At 41.4% G+C, this 24,495-nt stretch overlaps 1 protein-coding gene and 1 long non-coding RNA gene across 2 annotated transcripts in view; one reads left to right on the forward strand and one right to left on the reverse strand.

Annotated features, from left to right (window-relative positions):
• The window catches only part of LOC137089910 (uncharacterized), a 66,359-nt gene extending 53,453 nt beyond the window's left edge, over positions 1-12,906 (reverse strand). Inside the window, exon 1 of the long non-coding RNA XR_010907794.1 lies at positions 12,657-12,906. This is a non-coding gene — a long non-coding RNA (uncharacterized lncRNA). The remainder of the gene's footprint in view (positions 1-12,656) is intronic.
• The window catches only part of pappa2 (pappalysin 2), a 139,704-nt gene extending 115,472 nt beyond the window's left edge, over positions 1-24,232 (forward strand). Inside the window, exons 22-23 of the mRNA XM_067453476.1 lie at positions 18,705-18,803; positions 23,517-24,232. Coding sequence (XP_067309577.1) covers positions 18,705-18,803; positions 23,517-23,615 — 198 coding nt within the window. The 3' untranslated portion in view covers positions 23,616-24,232. The remainder of the gene's footprint in view (positions 1-18,704; positions 18,804-23,516) is intronic.
• Positions 24,233-24,495: the final 263 nt, after the last annotated feature.

The raw sequence follows: 24,495 nt of genomic DNA on the forward strand, positions 1-24,495 counted from the left end.
TTCTTCAATGCATTTAGGGGTGTGGTCCTGGTCAAGACAATCTCCTGAACTCCAAACTGAATGTCAGAACGGGAATGAAAGGTGATTTAAGCCGTTTTGAGCGTGGCATGGTTGTTGGTGCCAGAAGGGCCGGTCTGAGTATTTCACAATCTGCTCAGTTACTGGGATTTTCACACACAACCATTTCTAGGCTTTACAAAGAGTGGTGTGAAAAGGGAAGAGCATTCAGTATGCAGCAGTCCTGTGGGAGAAAATGCCTTGTTGATGCTCGAGGTCAGAGGAGAATGGGCCGACTGATTCAAGCTGATAGAAGAGCAACTTTGACTGAAATAACCACTCGTTACAACCGAGGTATGCAGCAAAGCATTTGTGAAGCCACAACACACACAGCCTTGAGGCGGATGGGCTACAACAGCAGAAGACCCCACCGGGGACCACTCATCTCCACTACAAACAGGAAAAAGAGGCGACAATTTGCACAAGCTCACCAAAATTGGACAGTTGAAGACTGGAAAAATGTTGCCTGGTCTGATGAGTCTCGATTTTTGTTGAGCCATTCAGATGGTAGAGTCAGAATTTGGCGTAAACAGAATGAGAACATGGATCCATCATGCCTTGTTACCACTGTGCAGGCTGGTGGTGGTGGTGTAATGGTGTGGGGGATGTTTTCTTGGCACACTTTAGGCCCCTTAGTGCCAATCGGGCATCGTTTAAATGCCACGACCAACCTGAGCATTGTTTCTGACCATGTCCATCCCTTTATGACCACCATGTCCCCATCCTCTGATGGCTACTCCAGCAGAATAATGCACCATGTCTCACAAAGCTCGAATCATTTCAAATTGGTTTCTTGAACATGCCAATGAGTTGACTGTCCTAAAATGGCCGCCACAGTCACCAGATCTCAACCCAATAGAGCATCTTTGGGATGTGGTGGAACGGGAGCTTCGTGCCCTGGATGTGCATCCCACAAATCTCCATCAACTGCAAGATGCTCTCCTATCAATATGGGCCAACATTTCTAAAGAATGCTTTCATGACCTTAATGAATCAATGCCACATAGAATTAAGGCAGTTCTGAAGGTGAAAGGGGGTCAAACACAGTATTAGTATGGTGCTCCTAATAATCCTTTAGGTGAGTGTATGTGATAGTATTGTATTGTATTGTTATAGATCGTCACATTTATATCCACTGATCGGGCGGGCCATGTAATACAAAAATAATATTACAATCAATCGCAGGTGGATGAGAAATAATAATTGTGTTTGTTTGATAAAGATCGATAGAAACATTCTGGTTGCCACCTTCAAAACAACCCCTTCCACATCTGAATTGAACTGACAGAGGAGCTGGAGCTCATTAAATATGCAAATCTTCTCCAATCCTAGCCGTGGGCGTTTACTTCCAAGTCTCCAGTGACACGCCCATCAAAACCCAGCGTTCAGGAGAGAGCCGCATATAAACCAGTGCAGAAAATAGCCTATTACTTATTAGTTATGTTTTTGAATGTAAAAAACACACAAACATCATTAGTTTACCTCAGACAACAGTATAAACAAAAACAAAAAACAAAAAAAGGTAACACTTTAGAATAATGGTCTTTAGTTAACATAAGTTAACTTAAAATTAACTAATAATGAACTGCACTTATAACACATGTATTTATCTTTGTTAATGTTAACTTTAACATTTACTAATGCATTATTAACATCTTGTTAACATTAGTTAATGCACTGTGAACTAACATGAACAAACCAACAGCAGGATTTTTATTAACTGATGTTAACAAAGATGAACAAGTACAGTAACAAATGCACAGATCATGGTTAGTTGACGTTAGTTAATACATTATGTTAACTAATGACAATTATTCTAAAGTGTTACCAAATACAAAAGCCAGTTCATGACACCTTAAACAAGGCCGTTTGACCACAATGGAACTCGCAAATCAATTCCTTCTGATCCACTGAACATTTGGAAGTATAAATAAAGAATAGTAGGGTGAGCAGTAGCATGTAATATGTTTCGTGAGTGATTGACAGGAGTTCAGAGCAATACTTGAGGTCGCTTGTGATGAACCCAATCCAAAGGGTCCAGATATCAGTGAATTTGTTTTCTTTCTTTTTTTGGTTTACACATCGGCAAGTTCACATTTCCATCAGCAATGAGGCATTTTGCTGTCAGGGATTTCCGACACCATCCACTCTTGTATGGAGACATCTTTAACATTCCCCGTGGCCAAGAGAAACATTTAGTGCAATGGTTGATGGACTGCGTGCCACATCTTCCCACAGCAATGCTGACAGATTGATTCTTACCGGTGCTCCTTTTATCGCAAGAATAAAACCGAATGAAAATATCATTGCCACTGTAAAATGTGGTATATACATGATCATAAAACATATTATTCCGGTTTCTGTTCCTCCAGAGTCCTTCCCGCAATTCACAGAATCCTGTTTAAAATCAGCCCAAGCACTAACTCATCGACAATCGCTGCGCCAAGGTGCCAAAGCAAATGAATGATCTTATCGGTGTGTGTGTGTGTGTGTGCAGGTCAAAGGGAATTTAAAGGATGTTATGCAACTGATGGATGCATTAAACCAGCTGTAAAATAATCACAAATGATATGTGACGAAAGTAACATACCAGGCTTCACAAAAAGTCAACAAAATTAACGCAGCGGAGTCATGTGAAGCCTGGAAGCCAAATCGGTGTTGAAATGAACAGTCGTGTTTTGGAAAATAATGGATGACTGTTTATTGTAATTCTCTCTGGATTTTTAGCTCTATGTCTTGAAAGTGATAGGGTGGGGTGGTGTTTAGAGCAGTGTGCCATTCAAATGTTAGTAACTTGGGTAAATTGTTTAAAATTAATTTAAAGGGTCCATAACACACAAACACACAGTTTCTGCCAGTCTCATGTTGATCTTGAGTATCTGTAGAGTCGTGTAGGTCCTTAATATCTCCCAAGAGTCTTTAGTTTATCATATTTATAAAAGACAGACACACTGAACCGATTCTTTCTGAAAACAGCCGAGCTCGTGGAGGAGTGCAATGGGCGGAGCTAAACACGTGCACGCGCACACGCGCGCGCACACGCACGCACACACACGCACACGCACACACACGTCATCGCATCATAGACTCTCTATTCGTTCCGGTTACATCACAAAATAAAATGTACACAAATGTGTCCCTGAATCACTGATGAACACCTTTGGTTTGGTACTAATGAGGAAACAATTATACAATGTTGGCTTCGAACCCAGAACCTCAGACACGCTCGCCAGACACAAGATCTACCTCTGGACCACGAATCCATGGCGAGAATCCCATGCTATAGTTAGGAGATGTAACATAAAGGATGAAACTATCACGGTAAACATGAATTCTCATGACTTCCTCACTGCATGGCATTATCCCTGGATAACTCAATTCACTATATGCTGGTGTTGTTCACATTATATGCACTCACACACTGATCACCAACAAAACCAACGGGTTGCTTATAAAACATTCATCACCGAAAATGCCAGAAACGCTTGAAACACAAACTGCATCCCCTGTTCCCTTAACACTGGGATATTTGGCAAGTTGAACAAGGTTATCTTTCCCTCACAGCAAAAACACACTTCTTTAGTGACACTGATAAAATCAATCCTTCTTGACCCGCGTTATCAGAGTGATGGACGTGCTCTCGCTCCTGCTCTGCGCTTTTCCGGGAGAAGAGTCCATGCAAGGATTTTCTGCCTTTTATGATGTCAAACAGGGCCAAACTTTCAGAAACGTTATCATCCTGAAGAAGTGTATTTGGCACAAAAATACTCTGTCGGACATCCAACTAATTTTTTGAAACTGTCCGTCTTTATCATGAGAATCGATTCTTTAACAACGTTAATAAGGCAGAATGCTGGAAATAGCATCAACACCCCCCCCCCCCCCCCTACAAGGTATAAGATTTAAAAATCTACGCCATATATTGTATATCAAATAGTATGTTTTGTATATTTTATCATCAGTAGCATGTCAAAGTTTTTGATCAATTTTAATATATAGTTTCTGACAGGTTTTATGAACTATTTATTGTACTTTGGAGCAGTTCATTCCTGTAGAGCGATGTTTTATGATATTCAAATACCCCTCATATCTGCCAGACCCTCTCATCTCTCTTGCCCTCGTTTGTTGCTTTTATATTGGAGACTCAATATAAATTATACCACAGCACATGTTCCAGTGGCTCTGCACCACATCCAGAAGGTCTTTCCCATTATAGACTGATGTTACGTGAAGGGGTCGGCTCAGGTTATGCTTTAGTTTATATGTCGTGATTCATTTCTAAAAAACAAAAAAAATTTAACCAACAGGTCCAATCATAGGTAGACGTCTAGTCTGCTCTTGTAACTCATGATTCTGGAGATTTCTTTTTTATCTCAGATGAATGAAAATCAAAGGTCTTCTTGTATTAGCGAAGCTCTCGGTTTGTGTTCAGTTGCTTGGTCTTAATTTGACCCTTGTGTTATGAATACTTTTGATTGTGTTTATGATCTTCTGAGCTGTGGACTATTGGGGTTGTTTTGTTTCTCTCTCCCTCCGTCTCTCTGCTACTATCAAGCACAATTTATTTGATTGCTTCAAACCAGCATTTTAATCCACTTTTCCCCCTTTTTGTGTGGCTCCATTTGAGAAACTTTACAGATGATGCCACAGGTTTATGAAGAACCACTGTTCACATTCCTTACTGCAAATATGGTTTCAAGAATGGTCATCTGATTCCTCTCAGGGCATGCACTGGGTTTCTTCATCCTAATTTTATTGGAAAAGTTGACCACACACACACACACACACACACACACACACACACACACACACACACACACACACACACACACACACACACACACACACACACACACACACACACACACACACACACACACACACACACACACACACACACACACACACACACACACACACACACACACACACACACACACACACACTCTCTCTCTAAACCTACCCATCACAGGAAACATTCTGCATTTTTACTTTCTCAAAAAAAAAAAACAAAAAAAAAATTCATCCTGTATGATTTATAAGCATTTTGAAAAGTGGGGAGCGCTGGCTGGTGATTTTACTATGGGGACATTTTTTTACTGGGTCCCCGCAAGGACACGGACACACGGACACACGGTCACACGGACACACGGACACACGGACACACGGTCACACGGTCACACGGTCACACGGACACACGGACACACGGTCACACGGACACACGGACACACGGTCACACGGTCACACGGTCACACGGACACACGGTCACAGGGACACACGGTCACACGGTCACACGGTCACACGGACACACGGACACACGGACACACGGTCACAGGGACACACGGACACACGGACACACGGACACAGGGACACACGGACACACGGACACACGGTCACACGGTCACACGGACACACGGACACACGGACACACGGACACACGGTCACACGGTCACACGGACACACGGACACGCGGTCACGCGGTCACGCGGACACGCGGTCACGCGGTCACGTGGACACGCGGTCACACGGACACACGGACACACGGTCACACGGACACACGGTCACACGGACACACGGTCACACGGACACACGGTCACACGGTCACACGGTCACACGGACACACGGACACACGGTCACACGGACACACGGTCACAGGGACACACGGTCACACGGACACACGGACACACGGGGACACGGTCACAGGGACACACGGACACACGGTCACACGGACACACGGACACACGGTCACAGGGACACACGGACACACGGACACACGGACACACGGTCACACGGTCACACGGACACACGGACACGCGGTCACACGGACACACGGTCACACGGTCACACGGACACACGGACACACGGACACACGGACACACGGACACACGGACACACGGTCACACGGTCACACGGTCACACGGTCACACGGACACACGGTCACACGGTCACACGGACACACGGTCACACGGTCACACGGTCACACGGTCACACGGACACACGGACACACGGACACACAGTCACACGGACAGAGAGCACTTCATTCACCCTTTTACTGTTGTGATGTGGTAGCCAAAAGCTGTTTCAGCTTGCATTTAAAGACAAAAAGAAAAAAGTTTACATTAGAAATTAAATGGAGGGGAACATAATTAGTAGTCTTTTGGGAACTCTGGAGAGAGCCAATCAAGGGGTGCATATTTCAGTGAAGAGAGATGCCAGCACTAACATGGGGCCGCAAAACATTGTTGTCCATGAAAACATGATGTTTCCATGGAGGTTTTGTTTATTCTATCTTTTGCTTAGCATTAGATGTGGTCAGTCAGTCAGGCAACCTGTGGAGTGTGTCCTCCCTCGCTCCGGTGGGATGTTTAGGGATTTAATTTCTCCCGACGTCATGCGAGGTGAAAAGACACCTTGATTGTTTTCGTCAGATAAGATTCAGTTTTGTTGCGGACGCTCATCCCAGAAACCGTTGCTAGGGGTTAATTGTGTTTGTTGAAAATACATCTTTTTTGAGTGACTCATAGAGGGTTTCATTTTCAATAAATTTCTGTAATCTACATCAAGCTTTGGATACCACCCAAAAACATAGCAGGGTTGCCTCCGAAAAACCCCTCTTTGAGTGGAGGCCAGGAAAAAGTTTTTTAGGATAGATACCTCAAAGTGGACAGCTTGAACTCGTGCTGCGCAGGCTATCTGAGTTAAATATATATTCATCATCGGATTACAGTAGGGTCATGGAGTCTCTGACATTAGGTCTCGAAACATTGATTGCACCGCAGGTCCTTAGGCCTAAAATAACACAGGTAACACTTTATTTTTAGGGCTGGTTATTGACACAAAGTCCACAATTCGATTTCCATTCACAAGCTTTTGATTCTTACTTACTTACTTACTTAACTTTATTTATAAAAAGGTCCATGTACAATTTTTAACATAAATGTTTCCATTTCATGTATTGTACCGGATTTAGCTCAAAGCTATTTTTCACCCGCAGTCCTTTGGCAGGACAACATAAACAATAAAATAACACACAATACATATATACACAGTGGCGTAACTTTGTTTTAAAAAGTGGGTGGGACATAAATTGTGTTTCATATGCACGAGAAAAACTGCGTATATGCACGCCAAAGCTAATTTTTGACGTATGAGGGGCGCCCATACGTCAAAATGAGCTTTGGCGTGCATATAGTACGCAGTTTTTCACGTGCATATGATATGCACTATATGGCAGGGGGTTGCACTGCTGATACAATGTTATATCAGAAGTCAAATATGTACAATAACAGTTGCAGAAAAATTTGTATTAAGATGTCCGGAAATCAATTAAATAGTTCATTTATTGATATAGATCTCGTTTAATTATTGCATCTAAACACAATATAGCGTTGTGCCAAGATTTTTCACGTGAATAAAGGCATATAGATTTGCACACTTTGTTTATAATCCCTAGTCTGGTAAACTTGTTAAAAATTCTCGTTCCTAATCTGCCATCGTAGCCTATTTTTTTCTCTCATCAAAACCGAATATCATCAGTGGTTGTACATCAAGAGCAGGGACAGTTTGTGTGCATTTTGTTTCATGATCTGACCGGAACAAATAGAAAGTCTCTGCAACGGCGTTAAGCGTTAGATTAAAGCGCTCGTCTGTGTGAAGACTGCACGAGCCGCGAGAGAAATCTGCAGCACTGATAACAGCGGCAACGAGCGCCAGATCGCCTCTTATTTAACAAACGAACAAAATGATACTCTTCTAGTTAAGCAGAGATGTTTTGTTTGTATTAGTTAGGTTCATCCGTGAAGCAAGATGTTTCAAAAAGTGGTGGGGACATTTCCCAACCGCAAATTACGCCCATGTATATACACAATAAAAACATACACATACTGTCAATACAAACAATTAAACAGCAACCATTTCAATGTCTACAAAGCTGTAGTCTTATGTTTAAATGTCTACAAAGACAATTTAAAAAAAGATTTTAACTGCATTTTAAAAATACCAATAGATTTACACACTTTTACACCTTCTTTTTTAAATAGACCTGGTCTACACACGCAACTGCTCCACGGACAACACTTTAGTTACTCCATTACACACCTCAGACCACTTTCTCATCACTCTTAACCTCATACTGACTCCTGATACAAAACGTACTCCTACACAGATTACCTTTCGGCGTAATCTACGCTCACTCTCTCCCTCTCGCCTATCCACTATGGTTTCATCTTCACTCCCTCCACCTGCTCAGTTCTCAGCACTGGACACTAAAAGTGCTACCGACACTCTTTGCTCCACTCTAACATCCTCCTTAGACAGTTTTTGCCCCCTTTCATCCAGACCAGCCCGCCCCACCCCATCTGCCCCCTGGCTGTCTGAAGTTCTCCGTGAACATCGCTCTGGACTCAGGGCGGCAGAGAGGAAATGGCAGAAATCTAAAAACAATACTGACCTTGCCTTTTATCAGTCTCTTCTCTCTTCTTTCTCTACAAATGTCTCCACTGCTAAAACAATATACTACCACAACAAAATCAACAATTGCTCTGACTCTCGCCAACTCTTTAAAACATTCTCCTCTCTCCTTTGTCCACCTCCTCCCCCTCCTTCATCAACTCTTACAGCTGATGACTTTGCATCATTTTTCACCAACAAAACAGCTCTCATTAGCAAACAGTTCTCCTCATCACTAACTGACACGCACATCTCAACAACTAACACGAACACGCTTCCATCCTTCTCTCCACTCTCCGAGGCAGATATTTCTAAACTCATCCTTTCCAATCACCCTACTACCGGTCCACTTGATCCTATTCCCACTCACCTCCTTCAGGCTATTTCTTCTTCAATCACTCCTGCACTCACTCACATTGTCAACACTTCACTTCACACGGGCACCTTTCCCACAGCATTTAAGCAGGCTCGGGTAACCCCACTGCTTAAGAAACCCTCTCTGAATCCAGCACTTTTAGAAAACTACCGACCGGTATCCCTTCTGCCTTTCATTGCAAAGACCCTTGAGCGAGTTGTGTTCAATCAACTCTCTATGTTTCTTGAACGGGACAACCTCCTAGACAACAACCAATCCGGCTTCAAAAGCGGCCATTCGACTGAGACTGCCTTGCTCTCGGTAACTGAGGCACTGAGACTGGCAAAAGCAGCTTCCAAATCCTCAGTGCTCATTCTGCTGGATCTGTCTGCTGCTTTTGACACAGTTAACCACCAGATCCTCCTGTCAACACTTAAGAGGACGGGGATCTCAGGATCTGCTCTCCAGTGGTTCAGGTCTTACCTCTCTGGTAGGTCCTACAGGGTGTCATGGAGAGGTGAAGTGTCTAAGTCTCATAATCTAGCTACTGGGGTTCCACAGGGCTCAGTCCTTGGACCACTTCTCTTCTCCATCTACATGTCATCATTAGGTTCTGTCATTCAGAAAAACGGCTTCTCCTATCACTGCTATGCTGATGACACTCAACTCTACTTCTCATTTCAACCAGATGATCCTACAGTCAGTGTTCGTATCGCTGCCTGTCTGACAGACATTTCTGACTGGATGAAAGAGCATCATCTTAAACTCAATCTTGCAAAGACAGAATTACTTGTTTTCTCAACCAACCCAGCACTTCATCAAAATTTCTCCATTCAGCTTGGTTCATCGACCATAACTCCATCAAGGACAGCAAGAAACCTTGGAGTTGTGATTGATGACCAGTTAAACTTCACTGACCACATTACTGCAACAGCCCGGTCCTGCAGATTTGCTTTATACAACATTAGAAAGATCAGACCCTTCCTATCAGAACAGGCTGCACAACTCCTGGTTCAAGCTCTTGTTCTCTCCAGACTGGATTATTGTAATGGTCTTCTGGCTGGGCTTCCAGCATGCACTATCAAACCCTTGCAGCTGATCCAGAATGCAGTGGCGAGAGTGGTCTTTAATGAGCCGAAGAGAGCGCATGTTACGCCTCTCTTCATCAAACTGCACTGGTTGCCAATGGCTGCTCGCATCAAATTCAAGGCACTAGTTATTGCCTACAAAACAACCTCTGGCTCTGCACCAATATACCTAAATTCACTTGCTCAGACTTACACACCCTCCAGAAGCTTGCGTTCTGCGAGCGAGCGGCGCCTCGTGGTTCCATCCCAAAGAGGCATGAAATCGCTCTCACGGACCTTTTCCTGGACCGTTCCCACCTGGTGGAATGACCTGCCGATCTCAATTCGTGCTGCCGAGTCTGTAGCCATTCTTAAAAAACATCTTAAGACACATCTTTTCCATTTGCACTTGACCAATACAGAATAGCACTTACTGATCACCACAGCAACGACCAAAAGCGCACACTCCTGGATCATATCTACGTCTCTCATCCGGATTTGTGCCTTCAGGCGGGTATGTTACATAGTTATCATAACTATCAGAATCCAGTGTTCTGTATATTGCGTACGTGAGTTTTTGTTGTAGATGGCTATTGCTGCGCGTTTAGCTAGAATACAAAACCAACCCATGGGCCACTGAATCTGCATTAACGACAACAGCTGGGGCAACAGCTTTAGTCCTAATGGGTTGTAGCTATCTTAGCTATCAAAATCCAGTGTTCGGCACTTTGCGGACGTGAGTTTTTGTTGTAGATGTCTGTCTTTTAAAAAAAAAAAAAAAAAAAAATGTTGTGTACTGTGCTAATTAATTGAGATTTCTTACAGCTCTTACAGATTTTTGGCCTTGTCTGTTCCGTTGCTTCTATTACTCTTCCCTTTTTTGTAAGTCGCTTTGGATAAAAGCGTCTGCTAAATGATTAAATGTAATGGAAATGGAAATGGAAAAGCAGACTCCAGTGAGTCGTAGCTTTGACAGCAAAAGACGATAGTCCAAAAGCCGAACGGCGAAAAGGAACAGCACAATTTCCCATAGATGATCTAGTAGATCTTTCAGAATTATTAGGACGGAAACTAACAAAACCACTGAGTATCGAAGGAGCCAAACCATTTACAATTTCACAAACCATACACAAATTTGTAAAAAGCACATCATTTTCAAAACGCGATAATTTATATTTCTTCAAAATGCTACAATGATGAAAATGGTTAGTTTTTTATCGAACGTTTTTAAAGTTTTTTTATATAGGGATTTTAAAGGCTTAACCACAGTTTCACCAGCTCGACCCCAACATGGAAGACAATATGAAATATGAGAAAGAATTGTGGCATGCATAAAAGTTTTGGCTACATCGACAGAAAGACAAATTTGCTAAATTATACTTAATATTCCTCACCATTTTCTTTACATGTTTTTTAAAACTAAGATTTGGATCCAATATTATTATTATTATCAACTAATGCTGTAAACCAGTGTTCTTCGTCTGTTTTTTAGGACAAGATCGATAGGAGAGCCAGTACAACACAATCTCATGGTGATGCGTATAAATAGTACGAGTGTGAAATCTCGTGGAATGGATACGGCAAAATGAGTTTTGCCGTGCAAATGCTACGCAGTTTTTTGTGTGCATATCACACGCTCTTTGGTAGGTTTAGGGTGGTGGGTTCGTACGTATAATACGCCATAAAGTGCGTATCATATGCACGCGAAAAACTGCGTACAAAATATACATTCCACGAGATTGCAAACTCGTACTATTTATACGCATTCTCGGGAGACCGGGCTCGCTAGTACCGCAAAATATGAAAAGTTTCATAAATAGCATGTCTGCTTTTGAATCTGTCATCCCTGAACTTACAATATGCAATGCAATAAATGCAATAAATACAAGGGCAATGAGAGGGTATCGTGATGTTAACGGTAAACGATGCTACGGTTAAAAACAGTTAATTGGTTAACAGAAAGTTTCCTTATTATATACAGTGAAAAACTGTAATAGATCTAACCTTACATTTAATGTAATTTACAGTATAATACACACATGCCCGTGAAGAGATGAGCACGCATATCAGCCAATCAGCAGGCATATGTGCTTATTCATGACTGACAGGCTTTTAATTGCAATAACTCGTAGCTGTATATTCAAGTGATCGCTATACAGTAAGCTGTAGCTACAGTAAAGAGTGGGAGAGTGAACTCTCAAACGTGGATTACACCTGTGACTCGAAGACTCTTTATAAATATAACCAGGACTCCTGTCCATCCTTATACACACTCAGGACATCTACAACTAGCAGATGAACCAACAGTTAATCCGTTTTGACTGTGCTAAGTGCATGTTCTATGTACTTCACGAAAGACGTACTGTAGTTGTCAAAGCAAAGCACAACACAAAGGTAAGCACATTGTTTTTTGTTGTTGTTGGCAGATTTCTTTACAGTACAGCAAGTAATGCCTTTACTTCATTCATCCGACGTGTGCACACACCAAGCGTTCCCCTACGCATAGAACTGAAGGTTGCAATGCTTTGTTCGATCTTCTCTATTTCTATTTTTGGACTTTTCATCAGCCATCTTTGACACAAACAAGCACAATCAAGTATCCAGATATCCGTAGAATCAACAGTCCACAATATGCACATAACCAGAAGCATACATAAGTATCATGCTTTGATCAAAGCCAACATTGTCAACAGCAGTTCTAGGAAATAAGTTCACCCATGGTTACTCACGAATCGGATGAATTTCAGAATCCTTTGAAAGCGGTCGATCCATTCCAATCATGGCTTGTTCATTCCAAGTGTAGGCCTTGTTTGCGGCCTACCCCGTGCTTGCATATCCTTCTTGGGAGTTTTTTGAGGAATGTAAAGGTTTCTTTCCTCTTTCGCCATCTCTTTGAGGGAACGTACCTTTGACGTTACGAATCAGTTTAAGCTGGACTTGTAATTGTATTGTAAGAGAAGGTGAAAACTTGAAGGCAAAACCATGACTTCCATGTAAACAGTGTAGTGTCATTGCCACAGCACTTCCTGTTTAAGATGGCTGCCCAACAGGAAATCTTCAAAATGGGTGCAATTCATCTCTTTACCACAGGGGGAGTACAGACATAAAATAACATATAGCAATGACATTGAGTAACAACATGAATAGCCGTATGGCTCCTACACAATGGACGACACATTTTGGCAGTGGTGTGTGTGCAATAACGTGTGTGAAATTATTCAGATCTCTTATATAGGGCACTTTTTGCACTTAAATGGACTTCTTACCGTTGGCATTGAAAATGATGCACATGTTTTTCTGAGGGATTGCTGTTTTGACAGTATCCACCTGGTTTTCACCATTTTAGTCATATCTGCTAGTTATCTTTAATGTATTTGCCCTGTTTTGATCCATTTTCCTGGGAAATAGATTTTTTTTTGCATCAACATTCATTCAGATTTAAGGGGGGGGGGGTGTTTCAGTCAATCTCATGTCAATCTTGAGTATCTATAGAGTAGTATTGCATCCTTCATATCTCTGAAAAGTCTTTAGTTTTATTATATTTATAAAAGAAATATGGGCTGTACCCAGTCTTTCCGGAAAAAACCGAGCACCTGGAGGCGTATCGTGTGGGCGGAGCTAAAGAATGACAATGCGGTGACGTCCTCAAGCGTGGAGAAGAAAATGGCTATCGATCAGATTCAACTAATACAGATATGATCCAGAATCAGATCCGGAGGCTGAAATAAACTGAACAGGAGAAACAGCAGCAGCAGGACGTCCGTCTCTGTGGTATGGACTGTATTTAGTGGCCTGACAACATTTGTGTGTCTTTACTCGCAGTTTATGAGGACATGATTCGGTTTATGGACTATTGTATGCGACTAAACCTTAGCAGTAGCAGTAACGTTATACATAGAACACCAATAGAGTAACCTTTAGCGCAGTTGAATGACGAAGCACGCTTTGTGAGAACGCTAGGTTTATGTTTGGGTGGTTTTACAATAATCAAACAGACACCTATAGTGGTCAGCTAAACAAATGTATTTAAACACACACCATAGATCGCATGCTCCATTGATAAATTAACTAACATTATACACGATCGTGTCGTTTACTGATGTTTACTCACGCGACGATAGCCGACAGCACAGACATTTGAAGCAGTTTTACTCACCGCCTGCTTCCAAAGCACAACCGTGAATCTTTATTGCTGGGACCGCTCCGTCAAAAACACACTTCTTTGGTAACTGTTGATTTGGTGAAGTCCTGTGACAGCAGTGAACGTGGAGATCCACTTTTGCGACGCGACTGAAGCGATGTTGTGAAGCTTCCCGTCATTTCTGTGTCAAATCGGTTCAAATGCAGCGCTGCCTTCCCGGAATGCTGTGCTGAAGCTTTGAAGTCGCTCGACGTCACCCATAGGAATAAAGATCCACGGACGACTGGATCTGCAGCTGAGAGTGTTTATGGGCGTGCATTTCCTCTCCTGCTCTAGTCACGCGCGCGCACCCTACCGGGAGAAGAGCCCGTACGGCCCATACAAGGACCTTCCGCTCTATTAACGTCAAGCCGACCCATACTCGAGAAAAACTCTCTGAAACTTGTGAGAAACCGGAAGGAGTATTTTTGACACAGAAATACTCCATCAAACGTCCAACATTAGTTTTTGAAACTTTGTCTATGTTTAGGATGGGAATCCAAGTCTTTAACAGAGGAAAAAGCTCAGTATGCATGAAATGCTCAGTATGCATGTTTTTCTAACCCACTCCACTTCACTTTTTATGTATTTTTCTTTTCTTTTTTTTTTTTTTTTTACATCTATGTAGTTTTTATAAGCTAAAGCTTCAAATAAGTTTGAGTTTATATATTTATTTCAGTTAACATTTATTTCATTTATTTATATAACACATTTAAACAGCCGTTAGACAGACCAAAGTGCTTTATTTAATTTCAATTATTAACAGTCAATTGTGTAATGCTTAAATTATCAATTATTATTACACGGCTCTGTGAAATACTTGATTCTGATTGGTCAATCGCGCATTCCAGCGGTATGTAATTTCCAGATAACACACACCGCTCATCCGGGTACTGCAAGTTATCTTGACCGGTTCTACTTCTGTGCTTAACGCTGGCGCCATCTTGTGGCTTAAACAGCCGTGGGCTACAATGGAAGACTTCAAGGCAGGTTTCCTTTATAACGTTTTAAATATGGATATTTTTCTGACACAAACGCATCGATTGGAATCAGAAGGCTCTATTAACCCATCGGAGTCGTGTGGAGCACGTTATTTGACGGACAGCTGCATTTAATGGACTTCAGACACAACTACAACTACTGCTGGGATTAACGTTAGCCTGGACTTTTTAAATATAACTCTGATTGTATTTGTCTGACAGAAGAATGTCATAAACACCTATAATGACCTGAGGGTGAGTAAATCAGAGGCTTGGTTTCATTTTTGGCTGAACTAACCCTTTCAGCATTCATTCTCAGCATTTAGCAGCAATAGATAAAGGCTTAAAGCAGTCTGGAACTGTTTTTCTTCGCGGAAGCTTTGCGTAAGAGCTAATAAAATATTTAATCTCAAGACAATATTTAGTGTCTAATAATGATTTATTTGAGACTAGTAGCCGTGTAATAAGCGGGATAATGTCCACCCAGCCGGTTGTTATCGCAGAATAAACCCCTTCAGAGTGACGCTCCGCTTCGCCTCGGGGTCCTGATCACTCTGGAGGGGTTTATTCTGCGATAACAACCGGCTGGGGGTGCATTATCCCTTACATGCATTTCAATTTAACCAAACTCACTCGATTTTAGTCGACTAAATCTGCTGCCAAAATGAACAATCTCTTATTATACCTTAAAATAAAATGGGTTACACTTTATTTTCAGGTGCCATTGTTGCAGTGTGTTTAATTAATTAATTCATTCATTCATTACTTTTATATAGCGCTTTTCAAGGCACTCAAAGCACTTTACATTGAAGGGGGGAATCTCCTCAACCACCACCAATGTGCAGCACCACCTGGATAATGCGACGGCAGCCATATTGCGCCAGAACGCTCACCACACACCAGCTGATTGGTGGAGAGGAGACTGAGTGATGAAGCCAATCAGGAGAGGGGGATGATTAGGAGGCCATGATGGACAGAAACCAATGGGCAAATTTGGCCAGGATGCCGGGGTTACACCCCTACTCTTTATCAAAGGATATCCTGGGATTTTTAACGACCACAGAGAGTCAGGACCTCGGTTTAACGTCTCATCCGAAAGACGTTAAACCGGTTAAACCGTTTAAGTACTGAGTAATATTAACATACTTACTATGGTGTTAGGAATTGGTTGAGGGTTAGTTGCATGTAATTATGCATAATATACTGTTATTACTATGGTAAATGCATGCCATAAAGTGTAATCTAAAACTATTGAGGCAAAACAGAAAGAATAAGCACGTTTTTTGGCTGTCAGTTTAATGTAATAATTTAGCAAGAGTAGTTGTGAAGAGAAAAAAACACGAGGCTTAAACGTGATTTATTTTGCAGGCTGGATTTACATGATACTGTGTGTTGCTGTGGTCCTCTGCGTGTCTGCGGTGGTCACGATTTGTATCGTTTTGTCTCGTGCCAGATGAGGTCCAGGTCAGATGATGTTGTGTAGCGCTTCAGCATTGTTTAACATTCACTGGCAGTTTTCCTCTCGCTGGCCGAGGCAGATGCATTCCTCACATCCTTCCCATTTACTGTTACACGATTATTTAGTTTAGGCATTAGGTCATTTTTCTTTTTCCAGCCTTTTCTAAAACAACAATTATAACGCACGTGTTTTAGATTTAGATATTTAACTTGTAATATGTAGTACGTTCATTTAAACACAAGTTACTGTAGTATGATTGGTTTCAAAATGTTATTGCCAGGTAATAAAACGGATGGAGAGCAAGAATAAAGAAATAAATGAAATATACACAAGTTTGAAACTGAAGAATGAAAAATGCTATTGCTTATGACTTGGAGAATGAGACCACGGCAGGAAAAACATTTTGGATTGGGTGTAGGTTTAACGGGGATAAATTCTGCAGAGATCTCCTGGCCAGCTGCTCTTGAATCAGGTTGAAGCTGGACTCTATGAAAGGACTCCACGAGCACCAGAGAGCCAAGAATATCTTTGGCAGACCGGTGTTGTTTTCCTGTTATTGGCATCGGATCCTTTAGGTTAGGTAAAATCCTTTAGAAGGCATTATGACACATTTGAAAAGTGTTTATGCATGTTAAATTTGATAATTGTTGGACTTCGCTTCTTTGGGCATTGCAGAACAGGTATCCACACACAGGTGAAGTAACGCCATCGGAGGAAGGAAGTGTAAGGAAGTTTTGTCTGGAATAACAGATGCAGGTTTATTTTATTTGAAAGGAATAAATGAGAAATGCCACCTACCATAAAGTATAACAGAAATCCCTTTGGCATGATTCATGCATTTCATTCCTCTGAGATTCAGGGAACATCCGCACAGCCTCATGTTCAGAGGGAACTGTTAATTGCACGTAGTTAAATGGAGGAACTCATGCATGAGCCTTTAAAGAACTTTAAGGGCACATTTACTGGTTCAGTCTGTTCAGGGTTTTTGGGGTACGTAAACAGCTTTGTAAGGTTCTGCATATGGAAGGCTAAAGTTTTCCTGTAAGTGTAATATTAATTCTACGGTTGGGTCGTTTTAGCGAAGTGGTCGGGTTGTTTTAATCCAGTGAATGGGTTGTTTTAGCCCAGCGGTTGGGTTGTTTTAGCCCAGTGAATGGGTTGTTTTAACCCAGCGGTTGGGTTGTTTTAACCCAGTGGTCGGGTTGTTTTAGCCCAGTCAATGGGTTGTTTTAACCCAGCGGTTGGGTTGTTTTAACCCAGTGGTCGGGTTGTTTTAGCCCAGTGAATGGGTTGTTTTAGCCCAGCGATTAATTTGTTTTAGCCCAGTGAATGAGTTGTTTTAACCTAGCGGTTGGGTTGTTTTAGCCCAGTAAATGGGTTTTTTTAACCCAGTGACTGGGTTGTTTTAACCCAGTGGTTGGGTTGTTTTAGCCAAGTGGTCGGGTTGTTTTAGCCAAGTGGTCGGGTTGTTTTAGCCAAGTGGCCGGGTTGTTTTAATCCAGTGAATGGGTTGTTTTAACCCAGGGGTTGGGTTGTTTTAACCCTGTGGTTGGATTGTTTTAGCCCAGTAAATGGTTTGTTTTAGCCCAGTGAATGAGTTGTTTTAACCCTGGGGTTGGGTTGTTTTAGCCCAGCGATTGGTTTGTTTTAGCCCAGTGAATGAGTTGTTTTAACCCTGGGGTTGGGTTGTTTTAGCCCAGCGATTGGTTTGTTTTAGCCCAGTGAATGAGTTGTTTTAACCTAGCGTTTGGGTTGTTTTAACCCAGTGAATGAGTTGTTTTAACCTAGCGGTTGGGTTGTTTTAGCCCAGTGAATAAGCTATTTTAACCCAGCAGTTGGGCTGTTTTAGCTAAGCGGTTGGGTTAAATGTTTTCCAAACCTGTTGGGTTAAAATTACTTACTTTAGAGTGTATTGAAACTGATTCATTCATAGATTAATTGCGTAGATACAGTATATATATATATATACATTTTCTTTTATGTTATGACTGATCAAATATAACAATTACGTACAATTTTTTTCTAAATAAATCAGATCAAATAAATAAATCAAAAGCAATGATTTTAAATGCTACATGTGAATTTAGGCATTCTTATAATATATAAACACTTAAGTAACCAAATGTCTGCTATTTTTCCTTTAAATGATTGTCTGCAGCCATTCGGAGGAGATGGTTGGTGCGACACCATTAATAACCGAGCGTACTGCCAGTATGACGGAGGAGACTGCTGTCCATCCACGCTCTCATCTAGAAAGGTAAATCAAAGCCTCTAAAGCTCATCTGAAGCTCTCTCATCCTCACGCATCCTGTGCTGCTTAGTCATTGTCTCATCCCTCTCCCGAACTGCCAATCTCATATCGCGCCGCCACATTGTCAAGCCTTTCCATGAGCGTCGCCCACATCATTAGGCATTTAGGTGGCGTGTTCTCCCATAGAGAGAATGAGCTCGGGGGAAAGTGTCTGTCATAAATAAATGACTGGATAGAGCAGCTTTTATTAGCCGTGGGCCAGGTGTCAGCGGTCACGGGCAACTGTAAAACAAGCAGAGTCTGAGAAAGTGAAATAAACCGTGAGGAACAGCATCCTGCCACTGTAGGTCCGACGGAGCTGCCATGCTTCTGTTTACGCAGCCCATGGAAAAGTCCCAGTACGTTGGTGGGGCAGTCTGGCTTAAGAGCGTCTAGGACGAGAGCCAGAGAGAATGTTGGACAATAAAGAACAAATTCCTTTCATCCCTCCTTCTGTGGCTCCTTTTCTAGCATCCAAATATCTCTGCACAGGAAACAAAGTGATATGCATTGCTCTGTTTTGCGTGGGTGATCCGCAAGCAAATATTTGGGTGTTTTGAAATGCATCTGTCTTGATTATTTAGCATGAAACTAAAGCTAAACTTCATCGTTCCGAGGAAATGCATCACACATGAGTGAATATTCTCGAGTGCACGGCAATTGGACAATTGCATCCCGTAAACATCAGGTGAAATCAGCGTTTTACTCTAGTTTTATGTTTACTTTTCCTGCAGTAGGCCGCTTAGCTGGGAATTTGGGTTTATTTTGTAACCTGTGGTGATGGCACGGATCCTGGACAAGAACCTCCTCCTGTTGATTCTTAACATGTGTTCGCCTCCTTTACTCATCTGCTCACAGTCGGGCTTTCTTTCTCAGCAATCCATCTATTGTAAAAGCCATAGACTGTAAAAAAAAAAATAAGGATGTAGTGTCCGTGCCGTCACCTGTATATGTTTTTGAAGCCTCAAAGTCGGCCTTTGCAATCATGGCAGCGCCAGAGTCAGTCCCATATTACTGAAACTAGGCAAAGAGGCGGGACGTGGGCGGAGCTGCGGCGACGACTAACAGACAGCAGACAAACGGCAATCCAGCTGTCACTCAAGTGGCCCGCCCTTAATTATGCAGAAATGTAAGGCTTTATATAATGTAAACGAATGAGTTATGAAAAAATTCACCCCCTCACAGTCGTCATTAAAGGCAAAATTAGCCGTATAGTCCGGCACCAGGATGTAAACGTGTTTTTCTGCCGTAAGGTTGGGCATTTTAACATGTGGCTAAATTCACTGCTGAAAATGCTCTTCTTATTTAGTATTTTTTCTTGTTTCCAGTCCGAATATTAAAAAAATATTAAATCACGATTAATTTACCTGATAAGTAAAAAAAGACAAGATATTTTTGCTTGCTTTTTCGGAAAAAAGTTTTTGCTTTAAACAAGCAAATGTATCTGCCAATGGGGTGAGAAAAATTATCTTGTTTCTGTTTGGGACGGAAACAAGAAACAAGATTTAAATCAGAAATAAGATTATTTTTTTCACCCATTGGCAGATCATTTTGCCTGTTTTAAGCAAAAACTCACTTCATTTTGATTTTATTTTTAAGAAAACAAGGAAAAATATCTCATGTCATTTTACTGATCTAGTAAATGCATCTTGATTTAAGATTTTTTAGATATTTAGACTCAGCAAATTAAAAGTGGCTGGGTCCTCTTTCTCTGACTTGTTTTTTTGTTGACTGGAGTAACGTTAGATGCCATTTACATTAAATACAAATATAGCAGCGTTTACTAAACGATTGATAATAAATGACTGACTAAACGATTGACTATACAAATTTAGGGAAGTAACTGAGTTAATTACCGTGGCTAGTGTAGAGGTGAGACGCACATCAGGTTCGAATTCGCCTTTTGCCACACTCGCTCTACTCCCTTTTCCTAGCCTGACGTGGTCATAATCAGCTCTAGTCAGAATATGAGTCTGATGCTCCATTGGGCTGTGATTATGGAGCGTGTTTCAACCCAACCAGGAAAGACCTCGATTGGACAGAACTACAACCAATCAGAGCAGCGGAGCGACGTCAACAGAGCTCAACTGCACTGTGTTGCCATGTCCGCGTTTTTTTTTTTTTTCACGGGTTGTTTTCTATGTCCGCGGGTTGAAGCGACTATTATTTGATATATAGACCCATGAGTGCAAATTTTAGCAGCAACCTTGCCAAAATAATCAAACACCATTTTTTTCCAGGGAACCCCCCGAGAAGCTATTGTTTAGGGCTAGTAGTTGGCGGGTTTTGTTGTAAAAACTTGGCAACCCTGTCTGCACGCGCGCTGCAGGGATGGAAATTAACTTTTTTGTCCACCGGCCACTGTGGCTGGTGGATTTCAAAATCTCCCAGCCACTCCATGTTTTTGCCAGCCACTTTCTTGTTTTTAACCGACAATGTGTAACTGCATGTGAAAAATTAATACTACAAGCTCTACAATACTTAAGCCGTTTATTTAATCTCAAGTCTCAATGAAATACTGACATTTTCTCTATCTCTCTTATACACACACACACCATGAACTGATATACATTTCATTAAATGAGTCGGGCTCTGTGCTCTGTGCGCTTTTTTTTTACCTGGATGTGGCATTTGGATGATTCGTGATCTTTTATGGCTTCCAGTTTTAGGTTTTTAGACCCAACAATGAAACTATTAGTTTTGGCATCTCCTGAAGCGTGTTGACGACACACCGAGCAGAACATTGTCAGTGGGGATGCACAGAAATAAAAATTCTTGGCCGAAACCGAAACACCAAAAGAAATTATGCCAACTATTAGTACCATTGCATTTATGGCTAATGCTGTGACTGTGTAACTTTACTAAAAATCAAAGCATTGCGATTGCATAAATTAATATTAAAGTTTCAAATATTAATCAATTACAAATCATGCAAATATTTATTTAGCACATTGCAACAATCCACAGTATAAAATACAATTCAAACTAAAATGTTTAACTTGACCTCACTCATGTATATTTAATAATAGCTAATGTACAGGCCTAATGGCTTGCAGAAAGGTACAGAAATTAAATAAAGTAATCAAATGTAAAATAACTGCACATTTTAGCTGTTTAAATTAAAGATTAATCCTTATTAAACTTACAAAAGCTATTCAAGAGCAGTGAGTGATGTCCTTTTGTTTGACATTAAACAGACAGCAGTAAAGGCGACTGCCCCTTTAAGACCTAGTGCAGGGATATGCTCTTCTTTCTCGACTGTATAACGTTCACTTGAGGCATATTCAGACTATGTCTGCTTGGATACTAACCAAGATGGACATGTTGACATACTTTTTGTGTGAGTTTGTCCATTTAAGCGCAAGACTTGAAAGAGAACTCAATATTTGCGCGCTGTGAGACGAGTGCGCGCTCTCGGATGATGCGCAGTGACGGATCTTCTTTTAGCGCGCGCGAGTTCGTATTCGCGTCTTCTGGTACTACATCCCGGTAATGACGGCGAAAACGACTGGTCATATTCGGACATACGGCCGCACTGGCATGCATTGAACAAAGTTTACAAAGAGGGGAAACAGTATGCTATTTTTATTTACCCGCCACAGTGGCCGGTAGGTGAAGCGAGTTTACCCGCCACAACTTAAAATCACCCGCATTTGGCTGGTGGCGGGTGCTAATTTCCATCCCTGGCGTGCTGGAATAAACGATCTTTGCCGGTATTGTAAAAAAATTAAATAATTTAATGATACACAGAGTACTTACCCAACATGATCATCATTTCTGAGAGAAATTGTGAAGGTGAATGCAGATACAAACAAGCTCTACGTTTAGGATTCGAACAAATATAATCCAAGCCCCTTTGATGACGTGATGATTACGGAACTGTTGATCATCTGTCCGTCCTCGTCTAAAGCCCGCCCTGATGATCTCATTGGTCCGAACAGTTTCTGTTCGGAGATAATTACTCCTCTATGGATCGAGGCCAGACCGAACTGCCCAACGGCTGGCATCCAGGCTACCCTTTTCCCATCACATATCAGATCGGAAAGGCATTTATTTATAATAAAAATAGAGACAATATTAGAAAAATGGAAATAAAGCATCTAGTGTGTTTAATAATAAGTGTTTCTCGGTTAGGGGTAGGCAAACAGACGTATGCTGAATTAGAGACGATAAAAGGGAGTGGGTCCAATATCATATGTCTTAAAAAGTGAGTGGGTCTCGTCCCACACACACACACACAATGGCTCCGACGGCCATGCTTAGAGAAACAAGACAAAATTACTAAGTAAGAAGAGCATTTTTTTTTTTGCAGTGTGAGATTCTGCTCCTTCCCCTAGTGGCCAGTCGATGAATTGCAGTTTAAATCACTTCCGTATTGGTTTCAACTGAGGCAGGTTGCCGCTTGCTAAAGCCCCAAATCCTTATACATTTCTTGTTATGAAAAAGTCAATTCCCCCAGTTTTCTACATATTTCTTCAATAGACTGTTGTTCTGTTGATCACTTTGAGTAATCCACAGTTGATATCGACCACACATCTGGAAAAGGTAAAGGTTTTGATGTATTTTCGAGCTGAATTATCCAAACCACACTTTGATCTCTCGTTCAAAGACCCTATCAGATGTTTGTGGCCGAATCTCTTTTGGACGCTGTTTGTGAAAGTGTGTCCGATTGATTGACAGGTCATTCAGTTCGGGGTGGACTGCGATCAGGATGAATGCACCTGCCGTGACCCCGAAGCCGAAGAGAATAAGGGCAGAAAGGAGCCAGGATTGCTGTGAATGATGGCGAGGCGAGAGCGCGCAGACAGCTCTCAGACTGGCTTGAAAAGAAAATGTCAAACAATAACCCGAATGTTGTTTCTCGCGCCACAGGAGAGAGAGAGGCTGATCAAAGGCAGTAATTCAAACCATAGCATTGCAGAAAAACAATCCTCTTCAACACTAATCTATAAAATAATACCTAATATATTTTCAAAATCTTGAACATAGGTGTAGCTGCAGATATGACCGATATTTTAGCCCACAATCATCGAGCACACAAAAATGGTTTCATGTGTAGCTGATTTTAATGAATATTTTATACACATATCTCTTGCTTGTTGTGAGCCATATTCTTAATACTCTCATCGTGTATACGTCATTAATACAGGTGTGTTTAAACAAGTGTTTATCTCAGTTGATTCAGAAAGCTGGATTTTATTTTTAATGTTTACCGCTCCTCATCTTATTTTATACATGCAAAAGCTGTGAAATGCATGTGTGCTTTTTGAAAAGATGTTCATTTATTGCAATTGTAATCTAAATATATGATACTATTTTTGTATGCTCTTCAGTCTGTTAAAGTTTAGTATCACTGTCATATCAATAAAGTATAAATACACACTATTAAAGACAAGTTTGGTGGGATTTAAAAAGTCTATTGTCCATTATTTTGCACAATTTATTTTCTTTTTATGTATCAAGATGTAATTTAAGATTCAAATTATTTTTAACTTTCAAATGATTAGTTCACTTCAGAATAAACATTTTCTGATAGTTTCCTCACCCCGTCTTATCCAAGATGTTCATGTCGTTCTTTCTTGAGTTGAAAATAAATTACGTTTTTGAGAAAAACATTCCAGGATTTTCCTCCTCATAATGGACTTCAATGGGAACCAAC

Source organism: Pseudorasbora parva, chromosome 9, assembly GCF_024679245.1.
Source record: "Pseudorasbora parva isolate DD20220531a chromosome 9, ASM2467924v1, whole genome shotgun sequence".
Lineage (NCBI taxonomy): Eukaryota > Metazoa > Chordata > Actinopteri > Cypriniformes > Gobionidae > Pseudorasbora > Pseudorasbora parva.